A 25,321-nucleotide genomic window follows, 5' to 3' on the forward strand; every position below is an offset into this window, starting at 1 on the left:
TTTTTTTCATATTGTAAATCATAAATGCAGAATATATAAAAAAGAAAATAACTTATTAGGAAGTATTTCTGGTTTATGTTGCAGTCTTTTTTTTTTGGTGGTTCTCTGAAATTTCACTACTGCAAGAGCATGGTGTACAAGTACCTCTGTTTTGATTTGAACAGCCTTACAAATGCCATATCATCATAATAATGAATTGCATTTAGGATTCATATGCTGCCTTCCCGTATTTGAAGCAAAAAAAAAAAATCTTTGTGTGTCTCTAAGTGTTACAGATTATGCCTCTTCAGACATACAGAAATTATTAATATCATGCAACAACTCACTTACCATAAAAGGGTTACTAGATACTCCAACAGCTGCAACTTGTCCAAAAGGAGTTACTACAGGCTTTGCTTGTCCAAATGCAGCAAAACCTGCTCCTTGGAAAGATAAGTGAAAAATATTAATACTAGTAACCCATCTTCAGAGAGTTCTTTGCTGCAGCTCCCACATAAAAATAAGTGGAAGCTTGGACTGCACAATCAGGAGAACTGAACCTACTTAAACACTATCAGTAATGTAAATGTAAAAAAATGTGGCTCAGCTTTTTGTTTATTTTCAACTGTTCAGAACTAATAAATTTCCAGTTTCTACATATGCACTTTTTTCAATATTATTTTATCATTTAAATTTAGGGGAAAAGTACTTTCCAATTTTCTCTTGCCTGTGTTCTGTGAAGTTACAGAGTGTTATAATCAGTTGCAGACACTCCAAAAATGAAGACAAAACAATCCTTCTTGCATAAAAACCCTCTAAGCCTGGGAATACTTATAATTTAGTATCAGATTATGGTAAAATTTCAGTTATGTCACCGCACACAGACAAGTCAGAAAGCTCAACTACAGAGCCAAAACAGAGTGTTGGAACCCCTCATCAATGTTATTATCAAGTTCATATAGAAATAAATACACACCCATTATTGTTAACTTACAGACAGATCATTTTCTCCATGTTTCTGATTTAAACAAGATTATTTAAAACATATAGACCTACCATTTGGCTGCTGAGCAAAAGCAGTCTGTTGAGGGAAAGCTGCCTGGGTTGGGAACGTGGGCTGCTGGAAGTTGCCACTAAAACTAGTAGGAAGACTGTAGGAGGCAGGAGTTCCAAATCCTGCAGGCATGCTCATGGATGCAGTACCAAATGTTGCTGCTGGTAGGCAAAAAAATAACATCCAATTATTTGTAAGAAATCTCTTTTTTCATGAGACAAATTACTATAATGCCATCTTAAGAAAAGTCTCCAAATGCCTCAGTGACCATACAAAAGTTAGGTTCAACTTCTACAGCCACTGAACTGATTTGTTAGCTTGGATCACCACCAAATAGGTGCATAATTTACTTTTGCACTTTGAAAATTAATGCAATCATTTAAAATTTACTAGATCTAGCACATTCAGATATACTTTCTGAAAAGGAAATTATTTTTTGTGTTTTCTACATTATCATATAACTCCCCTAGAGATTTCTGGTAAAAGTCTGTACACATCAGAAGCAAGCACTTTCAGGCAGCATAAGCCCCTCTGTTTTTCTCGTTCTGAGAAAAGCATGAAAAGGATCTTCCTACTTCAAGCTGCATTACAGGAAGTTACAAGTCAAAAAAAAGTCATAAGGGATACATGCATCCCCTCTCTCTTCATCCCATCCTTAATGTCACTTTAAAGGAAATTTTCACCATGCACATTATTTGCACACAAAGTTCCTATTGCAAACGCTCTTACTATTGACGTAAGACTTAAAACAAAAAAAACCCCAAACTTTTCATCTGATTCTCTGCTGAACATTTCAAGTAAAGAACACACAGCTCATATGCTATTCCACATGCCTTCATCAAATAAACAGGAGCACATTAAGTGCAAAAACGTAGTAACAAAACCATTATTCAGTCTTTTGGGAGTTATTCTTGAAAGGAGAAGCATATAGAAATTTTTTTGGTACAAATACAGACACCACACATTTTATTCTAGCTAAACATCAGACCAGACTTCTCTTTTGAAATGTTACAAGTTAGATTTTTATGGAAGCTCAACTGTTAAAAAAAATAATATATTTAATGAATATAGCTTAATTATCAGTTGAAAAATTTACCCCCAAAGTATTCAAGGGCAAGACATTATACGTACATAAACTGCTGACAAAGTACACGCAAAACTAATGTACTCATAACATTGTTCTCAAGTTACAGATAGCAGAGAAGCTATTCAACAGGAAAACTTGCTAAAACAGTAAACAAAAGCACAACAAAATGAGCAGTGACTTGGGATATCCCAAAAGGCATCAAGCTACTGTTGGTAGAAACTTCAAGAGTCACTCAACTTGTTAGCATTATATTGTGACCATAGAGGATATCAATAATGGTTTTGTTTTAGTTGCTTAATAGGTTGCCTATGTATGCTCTTCTCTCCCTTTGCCCACACCCATTCCATTTTAAAACACAGAAAGTCTTCCGAAATTCTACTTGCAGAGAACCAGATAGCTATCAATAAGCTTTTACAAGCAAGAACAATTAGCCACAAGAAACTTGATACCAAATGTGGCCACCTACCAAAATGAGCCTGAGGAAATATGTGAGAGTGCATTGCTCCCGAGAGGCCTTATGGAAGCCACAAAGAGACCAGACAATGTCAAATCATTTATACACTCTTCAACAGTCATTTCTTAGTTATATATCTATATATAAAAATATACACACATATATGTACGAAACAATTTGTCCATAGCATGAGTAGCAATAGATTAAGCTAAGAAAACCATTAGAAACAAATGCTACAAAACAGATCTCCTATGTAATAAATAGCAAAGTTCATGCAGAAAGAAAGCTTAAGCATAAAAGGACAAGCTACAGCTTTACACCTTACCCTGAAAGGGGTAGAATATTATCTGTACTTATTATCTCTGTTACCTAGCACATAACATCAGTATAGCTGCCAAAGGGTTGGAACCTCTGCAAGCCAAGGAGAGCAGTTTAGAGGGTGGAAGGATAGAGTTGCCACATTCAAACAAATTTAGCTAAAGAGGCTACAAGTTCTTGATGATCCGAAATAGCACAATTAGGAATGAGATTAAAATAAGGAAAAAGATATTTTGGGCATTAAATAGCTGAATAAGTTTAAGTGCATGATATCTCAAAAGGGACTGAAAACAGAATTGAGAGTTCATAATCACAATTAGCAGAGGACATGAATTTGATCAATTCAGTATTAACTCGGCCTGATCAGTTTAATTAAATCTACCTAAAACTTTGAGCAAAGCACAACTCAATGTTAAAATGCATACATCAGCAGATTTAAGTCTGTGGAAGTCTGCTTAATAGATAGAAGTGCCAAAATTTAACAGTGCCTTTGGAGAGGAAAATTAGCATAATCTAACAGTCATCTAAATCCAAGTTCAGTGTTTTAAAGAAAAGTACAAGTTTGCTTTTTAAAAAGTGATTAAGTTTTTGTCTGTGTAATTATGATCCTACAGAATCCTCCCCCAGAAAATTAATGTAAATCATGAGTGTAAAGATTATATTTAAACATATGCTTTACTGTTACAAAAGAGAAAAATAAAGGACACCACCAATGTACTGAATAAGAGGACTGGTGAGGAGCTAACAGCCCCAAAGCCTTGTCTTTCCTGGTTCTAGCCCCAGCTCTTTCGTTTTGAGGCCTTTCAAGACTTTGAAATAAATAAAGAAAAAAACCAAGTGTACCAGCTTAGCAGCAGGGCTCTCAAGATCCCTGATTTCAGGGCAACCTGCAATGAAGCATGCTTCAAAGCCAAGGTTATAGTCTTGGAAGGTACCCAACTGGTAATACACAGACTACAAATAGCTTAGGTAGTATCAGACGATCTTCAACAGATCATTTTGACATTTTTCATGGCCACCATTTGAAATCCTACAATTGGGACAGAAACAGGAAACTAATGTCCTCAGCCCAATAAAAAACATCACTTATGCCCCCCCCCCCCCCCAAGTTAAAGTTGATTTCTGCAGCCTATTCATAAATATTCATATACATTGAACACACGCACACACAACATGTCAAATGGACTAGAGACAGATAATACAAAAAACCTTTAAGGAACAAATTACACACTATGAAAAAAAGAATCAATGCAAGTCTTGAAAGAAAGTTTCTCAAACACTCAGGGGTTTTTTTTCCTAACCTGTTGCTCCTCGGCTATTGGTCTGGAATGGATTTGTTGAAGGTGCCACTGGGGCAACAGGGGCAGCTACAAATGGATTTGTGGAAGGTGTTGCTGAAAGATTAAAAACATTTTATTTAATAAATTCTTTTAAAAATAGCCAGACTCACATTATGTATATGCAGCTTTTATACAGATACATAAATATCTAAAATTACATGAAAAATTAGGCATTGATAATAAAATGCTTAATTTGAAACACATAACAGTGCTTTTCTGGCATCCTTTAGTAACTTCAATATCACTAGTGTCAAAGTATAGCACTATCAACTAAAAATTAGTAAGATGATTCCTTACAGTCCACAGAAGGTGTTAGTAACACTTATATACCTCCAAATGGAGCAGGCACACTCGAAGATGCAGGCTGTGTCTGTGCAGTAGCAGCCACAGGTACTGTTCCAAAAGCATTGCTGAAAATAATTCATACATTCAGTGAAGTCAGAATTGCTTATTTAACAATTAAATACAACTTACAATTATTGTTGGCATGTAAAAGAATAGAAAAGGAATGCTTATGTGCAGTTTGCAAACTGCAATATAATTCATTAATGCCAGGAATTGAGCCCCTGATGTCAGGGTCAGGGACTATAACTAGTGCTGAGCAATGAAAAGTCCTCTCCACCAACAGCAGGAGAAAGAATATTGAACAGAAGCCATCAGCATAAAGGTTGCAAAGCAGAATCTTTAGGAGCACTTGCAATACCAAGCAAAGCTATAACAGGCATTTGGTATTTATTACTTTAATGATCTAAAAAAGAAGTGGTTGGCACTATTTACATTACAAATATATAATTTTTTTTTTTTCCCCCAGGGATGATGCTATGATTTTCAGTATGCGTGCAAATATTCTGTACAGGAAAGTGTTACCATCTAACAGGTTTAGCATGTAATAACTAGAAAGACGCAGAGAATGTTCTGCTGATAGAAAGTATTCTTAATTTTATCTTATAATATCCTATCAGACAGTACTGCTATTATTTAAAACAAAGAATGCAGTTTCAGTAGTATCTCTAAACTCATTCAACATTTCCCCATTTAGATAAGAAATAAAACCAGATTGAGAAACAGCTTTGAGCTACTTTTCTGCGTATCACTGAAGTCAATGTAGAAAGTCAGCTACTTCCAACAAAGTACCTGCTAACGTTACTGGTGGACGTATATGCGTTACTAGAGGTTGCTGTGGAGCTGAACACGCTGTCTAATTCTGCTAGAGCCGCATACTTGTCTGAAGATGCACTTGACTGATTGGGGGCTGACAATGCAGGACCTGCTGATGCTGACACTACTGTACTGAAGCCACTTCCTTGCTCACTACCACCTAGAAAGAAAGAAACCTGCTTAGAAGTGATGAAGATGGTTTCACTTTCTGCCCTGCCCACATTGAGAACTAAATAAAAGTTCATGGACAGTGTAATTTTCAGACTTAAAAATTAGATGTGCACTGGGGCATACAGGAAAAAAAAAAAAAAATGTTCAAGAAGCCATTAGCTATTAGCAAAGTGTCATGCTTCTAAAGATATTCGGCAGCTCCAGAGAGCTTCTGGTTTCCCTGGAAAATAACGACTCGATACTACCGTCATTTTCAACTAGAAAATTTAACAACACACATAGCCTCAAATTATCCATTTCAGAACAAAGCTCTACATTACAAACCAACACAAGTTTTTATACACCATTTGAGAAGAAAAAAGTTACAGAATAACTATTTTTTTTCTCCTTAACTTAAAATCAACTAAATCCAAGTATCACTGCTACTAGTTTATAAAAAACTAAAGCCAAATCTTTTTGTGGCAGAGAGGTGGAAAAGCTACTCTGGCAGTTCTCTGCAACAACTGTAGCTCTCCATTCAAGAGCCTCCACTATAGGTTTCAGCACAAACATAAAAAATATATTTATATTTTTATATATTTTCATTATTGCAGTAATAATTATTTAGATATTTCCACTTAAGAGTTATTCATCTTGATAGCAAGTAGGTTCCCAAAAAGCAGTCTTCTGATGACATCCATTTGGAGTGGTGTTAGTCTTAAAACTTACATCTTGCACATTAAGGGTACATTGATGTGAAATTCTACTGATAACTTAAAGAAAGGATATTTTGAAATACAGTTACTATTTCAACATGCACAGCCATCCTTGTGGTAAGTATACACATGTAGAATAAGCACATCAAAAAATAAAGTTTAATACCTTGCCCTGCGCTGAAGATATTATCTAAATTAGCAAGAGCTGCATATTTGTCAGCTGACTGGAGATTTGGTTTATTCACTGCAGCTTTACTGGCTGCACTTGCTGTTGTGTTGCTCTGAGAAGCACTGAAGGCTCCAAAATCAGCACTGGAGGATTTGGGGAAGTTATCAAAGTGAGCAAAGTTAGCATTCACTGATCCAGCACTTCCACCTGTAACAAATTAAGTTAAACATGATCAACACTCTAAAGTTAGAGGAAGTCTCTCCAACTGTAACTGATGGCACAATAATCCCACCTCTTTGTGGGAACACGAGGCAACATGTTCCCCCACCCCATCCCACATGTTTAAGACCCTTTCCCATTTCCTTCAAAGTTACATTGGGTCATCAGAAAAAATAATTTTTTATATTTTTCAGTCTGCAGATATCAGTGACAAAAAACCCCCAAGCTTCAACAGCTTAAATCACAGTCATAATTTGATCTTGAAAAACTTTACGCTATTTATTAGCTGTTAAAGTAATTTCAACAATAATATTTTGCTAGAAAAATAAGTATTTGTCGGAATCTTTAATATTCAAAATACAGAAGCTTCCTTTTCCTGTCGTACATGTCTAATGAATAGGCTACTATTTGCATTTACTTAATGGTACAATGTTTGACCATTTCAGATGTCAGTCATCATTCTAAGCAAAAAAACAGTGCCTAGAATTCCAAAAGTAGTATGATTCCATGCCAAGGTTTAGAGAGATAGTTTTAGAGACATTAGAGATAGTTTTAGAACAAATTTTTAGACTACATCCAATCAGGAAAGAGATGAAGGGGAAGACACAACACAGCTCTTTTCATACCAAATCTCCACTGACGTCAGATACACATAAATCCATTTTTAAAATCTGACTTAGGTCCACACAACTGAACTTTAGTTCAAATATGAAACCATGAACTTCCATCTCTTCAGCGTCCAGACAATTTAAATCTAGGCAGGTCACATACTTAAATTTGAAAGAGTTGTTCCATTAAGTGTATCGCATTTTCTAACAGTTGGTTGAGGATTCCACTCATACCACAGAACACGCAACTTTCTAACAGCATAATCAAGAAGTTAAAACATATGCAACAGCAGGAATGAAAATGCTATACTACAATGGCATAAAAAGAAGCAAGCTGAGTTTTCCACTGTGTGGAACTTACTGTGTACAGCCTGGAGAGGAAAAGCTGAAGTAAATTCACCAAAACTGCAGCTAGATGAAAGCGTTCTGAACGCTGGACAGCCAGAAATTGTGTGTGGGTTAAAGTTAACATAAGAGGGGAGAAAGAAAATGTGAAAAAAAGTTTAAAACGACACCACACTCAAAAGAAAGAAAAAAAAAAAAAAAGGAAAAGAAAGTCAGTCAGCCAAAGATCTAGACAAACAGCAAGTGTAAGCTCAAGCAGAAGTTCTAAAGCATGATCAAATTAAAGGAAAGCAAAATAAATCTTAGCAATAGGCTCTACACATGAAGTCAAACATACTGAAGTGTGTGCATATGTTGCACACACACACCGACAGACACTTTTTTTTGGTACTGTGATGTGCTTTTGGGTCTACTGAAACACTTTTCTTACAAGATAAAGAGTCAATTCAATATTTATCAAAAACAGTATGGTTTACTCTTTTCATAGTTGTTTCAGGTGTAGAGCTAACAAACACATAGTGCCATAAATCAGAATTCTGAGTAGCATCAGGAAAGAAAAAAAAAAAAAAAAAAAGAAAATCAAAACCAAACAGAAAGAATTAATTTTGAGTTTCCCCAGAGCTTCAGATGGCTTGATTGCATTAAAGCAGGCAGATGCAAGAAAAACTCAAGTACCTTCCAACATAAAGGTAAGGATTATTTCAATTAAGTATTAATCAAAAGTGCTAGGAGTTCTACCTGTATTTTGGGGCTGAAAAGAAGACTGACTTGCTGTGGGGAAACCTCCAAAATTACTCGAGCCACTAGACTGTCCAAATGCATCAAAGTTTGCAAAACCTGCATTTGCAGAGTTCTGCGCTGTAAATTGCAAAGGAACAAAATATGTTAATGGATATGGGAAACAAACACAAAAACAGATGTATTAACTGAATTTGTGGTCATGAGAGCCTCCAAGGGTTATGTCCTACCTTGTAATTTCTTTTTACATGAAAAAAATTATACATGATATTCTACAACTGAAAGTTGTCTTCGAACAAGCTTTCACGAATCACCTTCACAGAGCTGTACCAGTTAATGCTACTACTCACAACTGCATGACCTGATGAAGTCCAGTTCAGCTTAACCCTAGAGTGTTTGCAGTGGTGGCTGGTCAGGGGAAAACAGCCAGAAAGTACAGAATACCAGAGGCGTACCTGTAGAACCCAAACCTGGTATCATTCTCAATGGTAATCTCCAAAACTAGAATTTGTGGACTAACTGAATATTTCCTTCGGAATAAAAATTAGAAAGTATTCTTGTAACATACTGACAATTTGAATTCCTCATACATAAAGTGCTTCTTCCTTGGGTGAATTTAGTTTGGCACCACTTGAATAGTTTTGGCTAGGTTTATAAATTCATTTCACTGGAAAATTAAGTTTTTAAAAAACTAAATCAGAGTACAGAAACATGGAAAATCAATACCAATGTCAAGAAGACAGCAATCATAGAGTGCATCCACAAAATAAAATCCAAGGAAATATCAAACAATTTCAGTTTTCGCCTTCCTTTCGTGCCATACTATAGGAGAAAATAAAAGTTAACACCCGTCTAATTTCAAACAGCTGGACATTCAAGCATCTACAGATTCAACAGGAATTGTGTGCCTAACTGATAAGTTCCACAGAAAGTTTTAAACACTGTTATAAGCAAGGAGTAAAGGGAAAAAAAAATGTTCTTAATCAAATGCAAACCAAACCTATATATATATATATAGGTAACGAGTTACCATCTAAAGAAAGCCCACAAAACACCTTCTAGAATAACAGATGCAATACATTATACTTTTGGGTCAGGATTTGTTTATTCTGGAGGGATTTTGCAGATTAAGTATATGCAAAACCAGTAAATTACAAGGGATACTGGGAGAGAGGGTGCGGTTTGACTCTACTTGATACTACTTTTTATTAGAAGTGTGCATGCATATTGGGTTTACATGGCACGGTTTTGGTAGCAAAGGGCTGCAGGGGTGGCCCCAGTGAGAAGAGATCAGAAGCTGCCCCCATTTCTGACAGCCAGTTTCAGCCAGTTCCAAAACAGACCTGCTGCTGCCCAAAGCTGAGCCCATCAGCAACACTGGTGGCACCTCTGTGGCACCATATTTAAGAAAGGGTAAAAAACACTGTGCAGCAACTGTGAGAGAGATGAGTGAGAAAAATGCAAGATAAACAACCCTGCAGACAACAAGGTCAGTGAAGAGGGAGGGGGAGGATATGCTCCAAGCACTGGAGCAGAGATTCCCCCACAGCCCATGGAGAAGACCATGATGAAGAAGGTTGTCCCCCTGCAGCCCATGGAAGACCACAGTGGAATGGATATCCACACTGCAGCCTGTGGAGGACCCCACACCAGGGCAGGTAGAGATGCCCTGAAGGAAGCTGGAGCTTGTGGCAAGTCCATGCTGGAACGGGCTTCTGGCAGGAGCTGCGGCTAACGGAGAGGAGCCCACGCAGGAGCAGGTTTTCTGGCAGGAGCTGTGACCCTGTGTGGGGTCCATGCTGGAGCAGTCCATGCCTGAAGGACTGCAACCCACGGGATGAACCCATGCTGGAGCAGTTCTTGAAGAACTGTAGCCCAGGGGAAAGGCCAGCATTGAAGAAGTTTGTGACAGACTGTATCCCACTGCACGGGAGGGACCCCACAATGGAGCAGAGGAACAGCATGAGGAGGAAGCAATGGCAGAGATGAAGTGTTATGAACTGACTGTAACCCCCATCCCCCTGTACCACTCAGGGGAAGGAGGCAGAAGAGTCAGAAGTGAAACTCAGCCTAGAAAGAAGGGGTGAAGGTGGTTAATAGAGTAGGATAGTGAGAAATTAAAAAAAAAAAAAACTATATTCATTGACAATAAATTAAGTTAATCTTCCCCAAGTCAACTCTGTTTTGCCAATGACTAACTGGTGAATGATCTCCCTTGTCCTTATCTTGACTCACAAGCTTTTTCATCATATTTTCTCCCCCCATCCTGCTGAGGAGGGGGAGCAAGAGAGCATCTTGGTGGGTACCTGGTGGCCAGCCAAGGTCAACCCACCACAGCATGAGAGTCAACAAGCAAGGGAGAGAGGGAGAAAAAAAAAAAAACACAAAAAAACCCAAAAAAACCCACCATCAAGGAGAGAGCAAGGTCTTGGGAAAGTTCTGTCCTAAAATTTTCACCTTTAAAGTGTGCAAGGAGAAAAAGTTGACACAGAGGAAAAATTGTTTCCATTATTATACCATCTGTATTGGTTCAAACAGCATTCTACAGACTTTAACTCCAAATTCCATGGTTTGGGTTTTTTGTTGGTTTTGTTTTTAAACCAGTAGCTTTTTAAGAGGAATAGATTAAGAATTCAATTGCACCTTGCTTTAAAATTAAAGTGACACTTGCTTTCATCCTAATGCATCAACTGGATAGGGGCTACTTGGAGACTGACGTTTAGTTGACCAAATAGGATTAAATACATAAATGTCACTCCTAAAATTGTGACAAAATTTTTCATTTTAACCAGTCATACAAACAGAATACAATGTCGAGAATCTTAAATGGAATATCTTTTGGGTCTAAATTAAAAACTGGAACATATTACATTACAGGCCACTTTTAACAATTTTATTGCATCAGCTGACACAAAGTATGATTTGCAAGTGGGCCCACGTTAAAACAGTAGAGCTGTAAAGACTCTTCTGCAGAGTGTTCAGATGTTAATCTTGCTTTATTTTATGTGGTAAAGTTTAAACCTATGTAAAAGTGGCACAGAGGTGAAGACCAGGTAAGACTTGTACTTTCCTGTACCTGAACAATATGTAGATTGGGAGTTCCAAAATTCAGTTCTCCACACAGAAACCCAAGAACAACCCTAAGTAAGTTAAGGAACTGCAGTGGATGGCAGATTGGCATAGATTTATAACTGCTGTTGTGACTGCAGATCAACAAGGCAGTAAAAAGCTAGCTGGCTAAAGCTAGCTCAAGTATGACAGCACCAGTCATAGCAACGTAAGCTGCCCCTACAATCTTTGCGTAGTTTCTTCTGTGAGGTTTGCACTACCTAGTGCGAAATAAAGACATGAAACATTGCAAAAAAGAAAAAAACTAAAGTCCACATATAAACTACAAAAATGAAAATAATTCTCTAGAAGACAATAACTATGTCTTACTATTTTATTTCTTCTGGGTAAAGCCTCTTCTCCCTTGTTACCCATGATAGAGTTGTGCTGTGTCACTGTGCCTTTTTAAAATCTTTTGTGCAGGTCTTCCATTCCATTAGTTTATACAAAGTCTATATGCCAAAAATTTATCTTTTTGTTGCTATTACCAGTCTGTAAACTACAGACAGAGAACAGTTATCTACCATCATCTTCAAAATCTCATTTTTCAGAAGTTATAGAACTTTATAATTTAAATACAGACAGTAAACGTAAGGTCAGCGTGCTTCCCCTTCAACATGCAACAACGTCCTGAGCCAACTTAGTACATTAGAAAACTCAGAAAAAAGGAACATATCAAAAGTTGCACTTCCTGCATAATTTTCAAGCTTTACATCTACACTTTACAGATCACAGCACAAGTTTATTAATATAGAATCGTAGAATCATTAAGGTTGAAAAAGACCCTTAAGATCAAGTCCAACCATTAACCTATCGCTGCCAAGTCCATCACTAAACCACCAGGGATGGAGACTCAACCACTTCCCTGGGCAGCCTGGTCCAATGCCTGACTACTCTTTCAGTGAAGAAGTTTTCCCTAATATCCAACCTAAACCTCCCCTGGTGCAACTTGAGGCCATTTCCTCTTGTCCCATCACTTGTTACTTGGCAGAAGAGACCGACCCCCACCTCGCTACAGCCTCCTTTCAGGTAGCCGTAGAGAGCAATAAGGTCTCCCCTCAGCCTCCTCTTCTCCAGGCTAAACAACCCCAGCTCCCTCAGCCGCTCCTCCTAAGATTTGTGCTCCAGACCCTTCACCAACTTCATTGCCCTTCTCTGGACACGCTCCAGCACCTCGATGTCCTTCTTGTAGTGAGGGGCCCAAAACTGAACACAGTACTCGAGGTGCAACCTCACCAGTGCCGAGTACAGGGGCACTACCACCTCCCTGGTCCTGCTGGCCACACTGTTCCTGATACAAGCCAGGATGCCATTGGGCCTCTTGGCCACCTGAGCACACTGCTGGCTTGTGTTCAGGCAGCTGTCAGCCAACACACCTGGGTCCTTTTCAGCCAGGCAGCTCTCCAGCCACTCTTCCCCAAGCCTGTAGTGTTGCATGGGGTTGTTGTGACCCAAGTGCAGGACCCAGCACTGAGCCTTGCTGAACCTCATTCAGTTGGCCCCAGCCCAACGATCCAGCCTGTCCAGGTCCCTCTGTAGGGCCTACCTACCCTCCAGCAGATCGACACTTCCACCCGTATTTTCCTATCAGCTGCTGCACTGAGTTATGCCTTAATTGCAGAAACAGTTACTTATACTGGAAGACCTTAAATTTGCTGGTGCTCTTCAGTGACTTTAGTTAACCAGAGTGTACGTGAAGGGAAAAAGTCCATCCCCTGTAGGTATAGCGAAAACCAAGCCCTAAAACAAGAACGCTGGACCATAAACTTCAAGAAAGTAGTGCTGGACTAAGTGCAAATTCTTCCATTCTCTGCTGCAGCATGTGATTACTAGCAAAAATTACATGTTTATACAGCTCCATAATGAGTATTTAAAACTCCTTTTTGCGAAAGCTGGCAGACTGATCAACCCTCCTTGTGTTCTAAAGGGAAGAGTCTGTAACATTTCATTATTACTTTCAGTTAACACTACCCTGTGGTTACTGCAGACAGAGCAGCCTTACAAGTGTTTTTTACTCTACCAAGTCAGAAAACACCTTTAGATAAATCAGTCTGCAATACACATTCAGCTATTGAATGCTCAGAATTACATTTTTGTCTTAAAAACTGATTTACCAGCCCTAAAACTGTTTTGAATTCTAAAACTTGTGGAAAGGTATCATGGGAATGGCCACAATGGTTAATTATTGAAACAGAAAACTGGCCAGTACAGCTGAGTATTCATCTCAATTTTGATTTTCAGCACTTAGTTCAACCAGAAATTAACAGAGTCTTCCTTAAGATTACATTTATTCTGGAGTGTTCATACTGCTTTTTATCCTTTTAAAAATCACCCAGCAGAGATGCAGTGGAATTTTACTGAGATTTGGAACACAGTATTGAAATATTGCTTTACTGGAATTTTCATCTCCTGAAACCCACAAAGAGTAATTAAGTGTATATAAATATAGAATCATTCAGCAACAAGTTTGGAAAGAATAAGTTATCAGAAAGAATTAAATATCCGCAGCGTCTTCAGTAATGCTGTACAACGCTGGCCAGTTAGCACAAGTTCTCCCAGTTAAAAATACCTCCAAAGAGATGATTAACATGAAATCTTATGTTAAGGATTTTACAAAATACACTGCAACAGCAATTCTTATTCTGTATTACTGAATTCAGCCAACTATTTCACAACATTTGTTTTTGAAAGTTAACTCTGAGAAAGCCTCAATGCTTTGTTCAGGCCTTCAGGTGTGTCCTAAGTCCCCTCCATCACACTTCCTCTCAGCTGTTAACAATTTCAGGACTGATTTGCAAGAAATCTCTCTCATTCTTGTTAGCTTAGGAGCATCACAGTTTCTCTCAGAAAAACTAGATGAAAAGCCCATTCAGACAAGGCAGGCAAAGGTACTTTCCCACAATTACAATGCAAGTTAGCAACAACATACTTCAGTGACCACAGAATCAACAGTTTCTTTAGGATAGACTTCTATGGCTCAAGATCTTTGGCTGAAAATAAACCCTGAGGGCTCAATATATTTTACTGAAGTAATTCTTTAAGAATTCAAGGCCTACCCCCATCCTCAGTCAACACATATGCTCAAAGCTTGTTTATTCCTCCTGAAATTACAGAATACTACTCACATGGGTAGTATTCAGTTTTCAAATAGATACACACATAAAAGAGGAGGTCATTCTTTAAACTGAGGAAGCCTTTGTTCTTCTTTTAGCAAATTGACAGTTATTGTCAATGCATTTGAACTCCTTTAAAGTCTCTATATCTGCTTTCTTTCCATGAATGCTCTTCCTAATAATTTTCAGAAAGAAAATTGAAGGTCTAATACCAGCTTCTCCCTACATTCTGTTACTCATCCTCTCACTCTCTCTCCCCCGAAGAATTTAAAGTTCTAGTAGTAGGCAGAAACAGTCTAATCATACATATCATAGAAAATAGCTATAGCAACTCCCACTTCAAAAAGCAGGATTATCAGCCTTTATGTCCTCAACCTTTCTTTATAAAGATCTAAAGGAAATATTGAGCAATACAACATTCTCAATGCACAGAAATTACATATACCTCATGAAGAAGTTTAGTCTAAAGTCACCAAAAATTGAAACTACATTTTATATGTATAAAAGGGATACACTGCTCAGAATACTTACCTGTATGACTGTTGAAGTGTGCAAAATTAGCAAAATTTGCTGTAGCAGTTGACTGAGGGGGAGCAGCAGCAAAGATATCTGAGCCAAGGTCACTGAGGAGGTCAAATTGTTTCTTTTCTTGTTGCTGCTGTCCTTGAGATCGAACTACAACAGGAGACTACAAAAAACATTTCAGTTAGCTAATACATAAAAGCTGATATTTTACCAAATTGACTTTTGCAAAATACTAGACTAGAAATATTTCTTTAACAAGCCATTTATTCCTGAAGTTTAAGATGCTGTATACGGCACAGACCCTCCCCCCTATAGTATGAGTAAGACAATCTATTTATGCTACTATGGTGCCTTTTAAAGGAATTCTGCAGCAGATTTCCATGGATTAATAGGACCTAGAAGAATAAAGTAGCAGCATATAAGCAACTTCAAAATTATGTATTTAAAACTGCAAATACTGTACAAATACAAGCAATAAAACTTTATTTTACAAGTTGGAAAATAGTTATTCACTGCATTCTGAAAAAATCTTTAGAATTCAGTATAGGGAGAGAAAAAGTGAAGAATTTCATATCAAGGCTGCAAGCCACAGATTTCTACTGTTTGAGTCTTAAGAGGTACATTTGAGAGTTGCCTGTATCCTAAAGGTATAACAGGTTTTCAAAAAACTGTCTTCCCTCCAAAATTTAAGTACCCAGTATTGTTTGGCTTTACATAACAGCATACAGACACTCCCTGAAAGCCACTTGATAAGACAGTTACAGAATGCATAGCAAGTAATAATGAACATGCATGCTTTTCATCGACGTATTCACTACTCATCTCATTGTTAACAGCATCAGCCATTTTATTGTTTTCAAATAAAATACAACCACAAAAATATATATCACATTAGGTTCAAACTTTAGAGATATTTAAGCAAAAGATAATCAGAATTAACTTGTCAATCACACTGGAAAATTCTGCTTACTGAAAATAACCATTACAAAAAATCAATTTGGTCAATAGAAACAAGATTAATTTAGAACCTGATCTGCAAACACCTGTATACTTCAATAAAATACATAAAATAAAGTTGTCTTTAGTGATCATGTTATTCTTGTGCCACTAAAAAAAGAGGAAAAGTACTGCTGAACAGTTCTGTGCTCTTCAGCTCTGTCATTACTCACTTGGCTAGGTGTGCCCTTGTTTAAGTGCAGTGTGGGTGCACCTTCTCCCAAGAGAGATTTGAGTGGCTTCACCTCAGGTGTGCTGCTTGTACTACTAGCAGAAGACCCCGATATGGATGCATGGACTGATGCCACCACCTTTGCCTGCTCCGGAGGAACATACCTACATTCAAAAAGAGCAATGTTTTTTACAAGTTTAACATGAAAACTTCTGCTCAACATTCATAAGACTGAAGTGTGAGAACTCGCAGATCCCAGCTTTGCTATTTTAACCGCTGACCCTGTAACAAATTCTATCAGTAGTTTGCAAAACACGCATTATTTAAATATGCCAGATATTTTTTAAAAAACAGACTGGAATTCCAAGTCATCAATATTTTATAGCACTTATTAAATACAAACCACACGTCTTCCACCTCCTAATAAAAGCCTGCAAAACCCTTACTTTACACTATTGTTGACATCCCCTTAAGCCATTTCCGTTTCATCAATATGAACTACACATTGAGAAACTTCTTTGAACAGTTTGTCTTCTCTGCTTCCTGTAGGAGCTCTGAATAAAGTCCAGAAATCATTTTACTTTACAGAGCTGTGCAATCTAGTCCAAAGAGCACACAAGAAGGAAAGCACACTCAAGAATATGAGGATAACAGTCCATCTTCACTTCTCGTCATAGAGGCAATCTTTATAATTGTAAAGCTATCTTACCATCTTTTCTTTTCATATTTTTCCTGTAGAAATTCCTTTACTTTCTGTGGATCCCTGAAGTCTGGAATTGCTGATGATCTATCATCAAATAGGCCCAGCCAAATCTGTTTGCACACCTTATAAAAAAGAAACATACCACGGATTAATCAGAGAAAATATCTTAATTCAAAACCTATTTAAGTTTACAATTGTTAATACATCAAACCATTAAAAAGTCTGTGGCTGCACATTTTTCGTTCCAGACTGAGCTACTTTAACAACTGACTGGTGCACCATGTACTGGTCTAAATACTTAATGTTGAAAGACCATCTGTCACAGCAGGGCAAGCAAATCTTAGCATCCAATTTCACCATCAAACACTGCTTTTACAAAGTATTTGTAGTATGTACTTATGAAGGGGCAAAGCACCTGATTTCTACTTGTGATCTTTAAGACTCTTCTCCTTCACCTAATTCTACACATTCCCATACCTGTACTTCAGGGTTTAAACTGTTTCAACAGATTCCATACGCCATAAGCCCCAGATGGTAGCTTTTAAAGGATCTGAGGTTTAGTGTTTATACTTTTAATTATTATTTGACCATAGACACTTTTATTTTAAACAGCCTTTCTTACCATGATGCAGTTTCTATGGTATCCTATACATTTAATTTGAGTGAGGGTATGAGAGAATGTGGAAAAGTACTATTGCTCTGCTTTAGTTTTCTAATTGTAGTTGTGAGTGTGCAAAAGTTGAAGCAATTGCAAAATTCTCAGTATGTTCAGCTTCAATTCCCGACCAAAACAAGAGAAAAGGTGACTGTTCTCAAAACTAAACAAGACACTGGCGTTGTCACACTTAACATGTTTTCTTTAAGCACTTAAGACTACTCTGCAAATAACCTGAATATGCACCCAAACAATATACCAAACATTAGCTACCCTCTAAAAACAGATTCTGCCATTTTAGAACAAGTTTCTTCCAGAGAAGTGGAGTCAAAAAAGCTTTGGTTTTATGATGCATACTCTTTCTTCACAGACCCTTTCCAAAACAGTCCTGACCATCCCTCTTACATGCCCCCTACAAATGTTGCCGTCTATCCCTGCAATAGTGTCAGGTTTTCAGCATTGTCCTCACGACCTTCAGAGGAAGCACATGCTCTGACAAGCAAGAGCAGCACAAACTGATTGCCCTGAAAGTTGGCAAATCAAGGAAGAAGCTGTGATACTTCCACTACCTCATCTTCCCCAGAGAGGTTTTCTTCTTTACATGGCCAGCTAACTTCACCAAAATTGTAGCAACTTAGCATCTTCAGGAATGCTAGTTGTCAAATGTGATAAATCTTATAGGTCGTTTCAAAGATTGCTCAAGATTAGAGAGATTAGGCAGACAGCGTAAGTATGTATTTCATACTTGATGTCTCAATTTTATATAGCCTGCTTGCATGTCCAACACTCCACAGTCCTTATTGTCATCTACTGGATAGAGATAAACAACAACAATGGGAAACAGATCTAATGATCAAAGGATAGCTCTAAATTAGTGATTTTAATACTCATCTAAAAATAAGATCAGTAGTTCCTACTTCAAATAAACTCAGCTATTCAGCGTTCATTCAGCAGTTGTACTCCACAAAAGGGTTAAGTTCAATGCATTGATTTGAGTTTGCAAATTTAAACAGTCATTATTTGCAGTATGGTAGTAGATGAAATGAAACTGAAGGTATTTAATGGTTCTTCATACAAAGTTAGAAGATATAAACTTAGTAAAAAAAAAAAATCACAAGTCTGTTCTAAAATAATAGCCAATAGCATGAAGTGCTATTTTAATAGCAGCAATCTTTCACATTAGCACTATAAATTTTGTCAGCAAGAGTAAAGTCAGAACATTTTATGGGTATAGCTTTAAATATCTGCAGTGGATAGTCTGATGTGGGCCAGCGGTCGTATTTCTATACTTAGATTTGTGAGTGTAACTGTACCAAATAGTAGTCATATGATTTCTAGGAGGAAGAGAAGCCCTGTTTATGGCTAGGTTACAGAACACCTGGCAGCAGGAGCTGGTGGTGTCCGAATCTACATAGTCCCGTTCCACCCTGCCCTCCCCACCCCAACTTCAGTATTGGGATGAACATCAGGAAACACTGAAGAAATGAAAAAGTTGTGCCTAACTTCAGAGGAACAGAAAGACAAATGTTAGAACAGCCCCTACTTGATCCCGCACCTACCAGAGTAACACTCAGGGCTGTACCATGATGATCAGTTTGCATCCAGCCTAAGATGTGCTACTGAATGAAAGAGGAGGTCCTCTTCCCCACCCATATCAGGCCATTAAATTACTCCCCCTTCCACTCCTACCACCCAAAACAAGTCAGATCAAAGAAACTCATCACAATTACCATGTCACTAGTACCACTGAAACCTGTACTGAGATCAACTCACAGCAACAGTCAAGCCACAATCCAGTTTTTCACCTTTCTCCCTCCCAGTTTTCTGCTTCTTCTTCTTCACCGTGAAGTGCATAAGCATTCGGGGGCGGGGGGGGGGGGGGGGGGGGGGGCAACACCCAAACAAAACAAAGCTCCATGTCAAATAGTCTCAACCCTTCCTGACCACTCCAGGCAATTTCTAGGAGGAATCAGAAAACAAGGTCCCATGTCACTTCGGATCATTTACCAGCTATGCAGCTATAGTAGACAACAGTTCTATGAATATGGAAACAGGTGCGCGGAGGACTGTGCTGTCCAAACACATTGTTGGTTTGAAATGGTGCAAGCTTCTTAAAGGGGTCAATTCTTGCATTGCAATTTTTGCAAACCTTCAGAAAGCAGGCTTCCAAAAGCGTTTCCTGAAGCAACTGATTTCTTATAAATACTTAACACAAAAGCAGTAACAACTGAAATACGCCTTAAGTCACTATTATAACTTACTTAATTAAACCTGCCAGGCACTCTTTATTGGTTCTCTGTTAGACGCAGCAGAAAGAACAGTATTACTAATGGGCAACACACAACCACCAAGCAAAAGAACCTAGACTCAGGCGCACATGCTTCAGCAAGAAGTTCTCATTTTAACAGAGTTTGACAGCAGTAGCTATACAAACACAGGTTAAAACATTTACTTTACCACACCAGAGATGCAAATTAAATTTCACGTAAGTTTCTTTACCTAAAGAGTTCTCAGAGAAAGTACAATTTCTTAGAAGTCTTAAATACAGACAAGTCCTTTAGAAAGCCAAATTTTAAAGCTTTAATATCACACAAGAAACTTAAAAGGCACAGTTTTGTCTATTTCTGTATGAAGTACCACACAATGCTTTGAACATCAGCAGCCATTGCAAGCAAGCATTCAGAACACAATAAAAGGCCCGTTGTCTTTCCTTGTTTGCTGGTGACCTGTATGTTCTTTCTAGCTATACTTTTGTTACTATCATCTGACTTGACAGGGATCCACAATACTGCATTGATTAAGCTTCAAGCGAGCCATAATACACAATTTTCAGTTATCTACAAAAAAGAAAATGGTAGTGTGCTGTGCAATACCATAGGATAAAATCAAAATTGGAAATTAAAATTAAAAAATGTTATTGTCAGAGACAGAACTCGCATCATCATACAATTGGTTTTTGAAACAGTTATCTTTCCATAGTCTTAAAAGTCACTAACAGTACTGAATCTTGTGCAAAGAAAAGTTTGCTGTGAGAAGTGTGAATATTTTTACTGATCAGGCCACCACATTTTTTATTTCAAAGCTATTTAAAACTCACTCTTATGATAGAGATGAAGGAAATTTATGCCATAGATCTTGCTGTTGAGTTACGGTGGGGAATGATCACTCAGCATTTATATCTTTGGTATCTTGATTATTCCTCACTAACCACAGCTTTTAAATCCACTATCTGAATTTGACAGCACTTGAGATACTAAAAGATTAATTGTAACAAAAAAAAATTAGTGTAAATGTAGAAAAATCAGATTGGCAACTTTAATTGCCAATACTTCAACATGAGCTTCAGTTCTATGTTCTGTCTGGCCTGACAGCTGCCTATGCAGGACACCAGAACTAATTAGCACACAGTTATTCACAGCATGTGCTGACTCTTGCCCAGCCATTACTTGCAGGACATGGGGAAAAGAAGTGCAAAAAGGCAGTGAAGGGCATATAAATCTGCACAAAACCAAGCTTTAAGCCACCAGTTGCTGTACTAAACACAAAGTTTTCTTCTTAGTTTTCTAATATAAATTTACTATTAGAGGGAAAAAAAAAAACGCAAGGAAGTAATTTTCAAAAGAAGCAGAAATTCAGAACAACGTATGCTTTAAGAAATTTGGATTTGATATGCCAAAGAGCACGTATTTCAAAACACCTCTCTACTCTACCTATTCCATACATAGATCAGACTTGCAGAGCTGATTCAGAAAATGGTACTGCCCAAGTTTCATGATACATTTTAGGCTTCATTTTAACAGAATTACTCATTCCTTTGCTTTTTCAGATAATACATGAAGAAGCATCCCAACTCACCACAAAGTTACACAATATTACTATTAAGGTACTGGGCCTAAAAATTCTATAGCTTTCTGAAATCCTTCTACGCCATACCATCTTCTTGGGGATACTCTGGTTCAGCCATTTAATATTAAGATTGTTCTTTTTGCAACAGCAGCACAAATAAGCCTCTGGTCAAAAGCTCTGTTCATTCACCAGAAGCCTTGCTATACTCCTCCTTTTGATAACCAAAGCTCTATGAAACAAAATGCTCTGCTTCGAGGAGAAGAGCCTGGCAAGCTGGAGCCAAGAGTAAACATTCAAGTTATGTGGAAGCCCCTAGAAACAGTGGAACATATCCAACAATCCATAATCATTGTCCACTGTCCCTGAAAAGTATAATTAGTCCATGTCCCACTGGTTCACCAATGCAGCAAGAAGAAAAAAAAGACAGCATTGAAGTCAGAATGATTAAGCGTACGCAGCATTTGAAAGTCTACTTTTGTTGAAGGGTTGACAGAAGCAAGACTTTGAAGTTTTGCCTGCTTCTACTACATTGTGGGATCTGCAAATTAACAAGACAAAGCAAAGTTTTATCTTGTCAGGTAACAGTAAGTAGAAAACAAGATTCAGCAGTTATCTTCATCAAATTTAGAAGTTCATGAGAATCCTTTTACAACTGGTTTGGGAAGAACAGTACCTGCTCTCTGCCAACAAGCTCCAATCCTGCAAGGGACGTCACTAGACATTTGGTAACTAGATACTGGGAAGTTCAGAATTAGATCAGTAAGTACAGTGTGAAGCAAAGAGGGAAAGAGAATCACAACCATCTTCAACCTACTCACCCTGACCTAAATAAAAACCCAGGAGGTAGCAAGGCAGAGAGTTGCCATAACTTAAATGTATCTTTGAAAGGAGAAATTGGGCCAAGTGCATATTGTATGTTATTGTAAAGTCTTTACCTATATTTCGCTTCACACCATTGGTTTCTCTGACTCTGCACTCAACAGCTATTCTATTTGAGTAAGAAACTGTTTTTCCTAGAATAACTGCATTTACCTATCTTGTTTTCCATACACTATTTACGTTTGTAGTCCTACAGTTTGCGTAATTACCCTTGGTTTGAGCTTTAACACAAAGGAACAAAGAACTCATCCCATTCATTGCACATCTGGTACTCCACAGAACAAAGTTGACCAGAAAGGCTTCTATTTTAAAGCCCAGTCTCACAGTAACATTTCATGCTTTCAGGAGTTCCAGGCAGGGCTCAAAGGCTAAGAGGAACACAAATGTACCCGTTTTCCACAAACGTTTAGCTTTTGGGTTTGTTGTTATATTTTGGGGTTTTTTGTGTGTGTGTGTTTTTACAGAGTTGGGAAGGTGGGGAAGGACAGGCACACTAAAAAACTGCTAATAAAGAAAAAAAAACAACTCAGCAGTATCCATCAAATTTTGCAGAAAGCCTGAGACAATCTGAGATTTCAGTAATTTCTATTCCAGTGCTACATAGTTCAACTACCAAACAACACTTTACCATGTCATAACTATTTCACTGATACAGATCTCCAGTGTGTGTGGGACGGCGGATATGGGAGAGACAAAGGCCTTCTGCTTACACAACACATCGAGCCACCACATTTTAGAAACTCCTATTAGCACAGTTGTGCTAGGTAGGAATAATAAAAATTCAGTTAAGCCAGCAAAATGAAGTTTTTGCTCATGAAGCCACCTTCTCTTATATCCAGTGAAGGCAGCATGGCAAGGAAAAGCGATAATAGGACAAGTACTTCTGCTGGTAGAAGCTGCACTTCAACTAGAAAAGCACACTACTAGACCTACAGCAATAGAGCACTTCTTGTTTAGACCCAGACATGCCATTGCATAGGAAGATTACACATCAGTCTAGTTTAAAAGGCTCTAATGAGATACTACCTTTCAAGAGTCTGGTAAACACGAAGTTAGATTTCTTTTTTCTTCCCCTCCCCCCCAATAAAATATCCTCAGTTATGCACCAAATGTAACGCTGACAGTGCAAAAACTACAGATTACCACACAACAAAACTATGTTCCAAAACATAACACTCACCACAGGAAGAAAGATTTGGAAACAGTTCCCTTATGTAAGCAAGTTATAGCTTTGTTTAGTAATTCAGCACTTCTGATGTCAATATTATTCATTAATCTCTGTAGGTTAAAAGAATTTTATACTGCCAGTATACTCCTTTCAAAGCCAGTTTGGGTCCAGAAGCTGTAGCTGCTTTCATAAGCACAGAGTCCCAAGCTAGTAAATCCTGCTAACAAAGACATTGTTCTACACACAATCAGCTCATGTATCTCTATATCGTATTAGCAGAACCAGGGATGTACTACAAGGACACCTGACTGCACAGCTCATGCTGTCAGGACTCATCAGCTCCAGCTTAGTACTGCTCTTTCCACTCCAGGGTTTCTAGGCCACATTCCACAGTAAAGGAGATTCTAGGAAAGCATTTTGGTCAGGCCAAACACCAGCTCTGAACCAGCCCCATACCACTACTAGTTCTGCAACTGTGGGTTCTCCTGGAATCTAGAGTACGGGAAACTGGTAAGAAACACTTGTGCAAGCGCTACCAAGAGTCAGGAAGACTGGCACAAAACTAAAATTAAGCACTGTTAAGCTAATCCCAAGCAGTTGAGCATACCCACATAGCACTCTACTCGTTAGCTCAGGTAAACATGATCTTTGCCCCCAGATGAACACATTTTCCAAACACAAGATCATCCAAATCATTTTCTTCCACCATATGCGTATTAGAATAGGCTATTTGGGAATGTGATAAAACATATGGCATTTTTTGAAAGTGTAGTAGAAAAATTAACTATGTAACTGGTTTGCCTCATAATACTATTTTTCAGCTTCAGGGGAAAGCTTCTGAATATTCACAGCTATAATGGCAACGAGATGAGTACCACCTCCACTTTCTGCCACGAGTTCACTTTCTACTATCATTGCACTACAGAATCAGAGGCCTAATCAATGTTAGCATCATTTGATTATGAGCATTCAAATAGAACCATCTCCATACCACTCTCTCCTCATTATTCCTAACATGAAAATGCAGTGTGAAAATACCTCACACTGCTCTTTTCATGAAGAGAATGAGGAAGGGGAAAATCCTACCCAGTGAGTCAGAATTGCCTTTATCCTTCAAGAGGACTTCAGAAGGGACTTGAGGAATATCAGCTTGAAGATGTCTCCACTCTTGCTGCAAAAGTGAGCTAACCCCAATGTTAGCAAAACGAAAGCCTGGACATCTGTTTATACCTGCAGATGAGTAAGCAACACCAAAATACAGATGTCTTCTAACACAGTAAGAAGATTTAAATCTGTATTTGAAGCAGTAAAGACTCATCCGAAAAAAAGTTGAAGTTAGCTGTGCCAGAAAGACATCCCTTGGAGGTGTATATACAGGGAAGGAGATGGTGCCTCACACCTGAACAGAAGCTGCTCTGAATAATCTTTTCCAAAGCAGTCGCTTTGTGGAAGCCTTTTAGTAAGTGAATGTTTTACCCATGTGTGCCACAAAGATGGCAATTTGTGACAACCGGGGAAAAGTTACTATTTCAGAGATTAGGATTTTTTTTTTTTTTTTTAAGAGAACTTCAACCTCATACAATACATTAACCTTATACTGCTTAAAGGAGAGTGGAAATCTGCTTCCTCTGAGAACAACTCACCACCTTAATAACTACCTTATCTCAGGGAAGTTTTCTTGCTATTTTCCTTTCTATTCAGAATAAATTTCCTATTGTACACCATGATCTACTCACATGGAAGCAAGAAAGCCTACCACAGAGGCCTTGGCCATGTTGGAGAAAGGCTAGGAGGGCAAAGTGGGAATGAAAGCATTTTGCA

The 25,321-nt window shown here is 38.0% G+C and overlaps 1 protein-coding gene across 10 annotated transcripts in view; it reads right to left on the bottom strand.

Annotated features, from left to right (window-relative positions):
- Nucleotides 1-25,321, bottom strand: part of AGFG1 (ArfGAP with FG repeats 1) — a 37,974-nt gene that overhangs the window by 777 nt on the left and 11,876 nt on the right. The window contains exons 3-14 of one of the 10 annotated variants that reach the window (XM_082319918.1): nt 16,959-17,074; nt 16,251-16,413; nt 15,088-15,244; nt 8,336-8,455; nt 7,614-7,685; nt 6,423-6,632; nt 5,367-5,550; nt 4,563-4,642; nt 4,194-4,286; nt 2,587-2,634; nt 1,036-1,191; nt 331-416 (exon numbers count right to left, since the gene is read on the bottom strand). In XM_082319918.1, coding sequence (XP_082176044.1) covers nt 331-416; nt 1,036-1,191; nt 2,587-2,634; nt 4,194-4,286; nt 4,563-4,642; nt 5,367-5,550; nt 6,423-6,632; nt 7,614-7,685; nt 8,336-8,455; nt 15,088-15,244; nt 16,251-16,413; nt 16,959-17,074 — 1,485 coding nt within the window. Of the gene's footprint in view, nt 1-330; nt 423-1,035; nt 1,195-2,586; nt 2,635-4,193; nt 4,287-4,562; nt 4,643-5,366; nt 5,551-6,422; nt 6,633-7,613; nt 7,686-8,335; nt 8,456-15,087; nt 15,245-16,250; nt 16,414-16,958; nt 17,075-25,321 lie in introns of all 10 variants that reach the window. The other 9 variants (XM_082319916.1, XM_082319922.1, XM_082319920.1 and 6 more) reach the window with 9 other exon arrangements.

Source organism: Platalea leucorodia, assembly GCF_965183815.1.
Source record: "Platalea leucorodia genome assembly, chromosome: 8".
Taxonomy (NCBI): Eukaryota; Metazoa; Chordata; class Aves; order Pelecaniformes; family Threskiornithidae; genus Platalea; species Platalea leucorodia.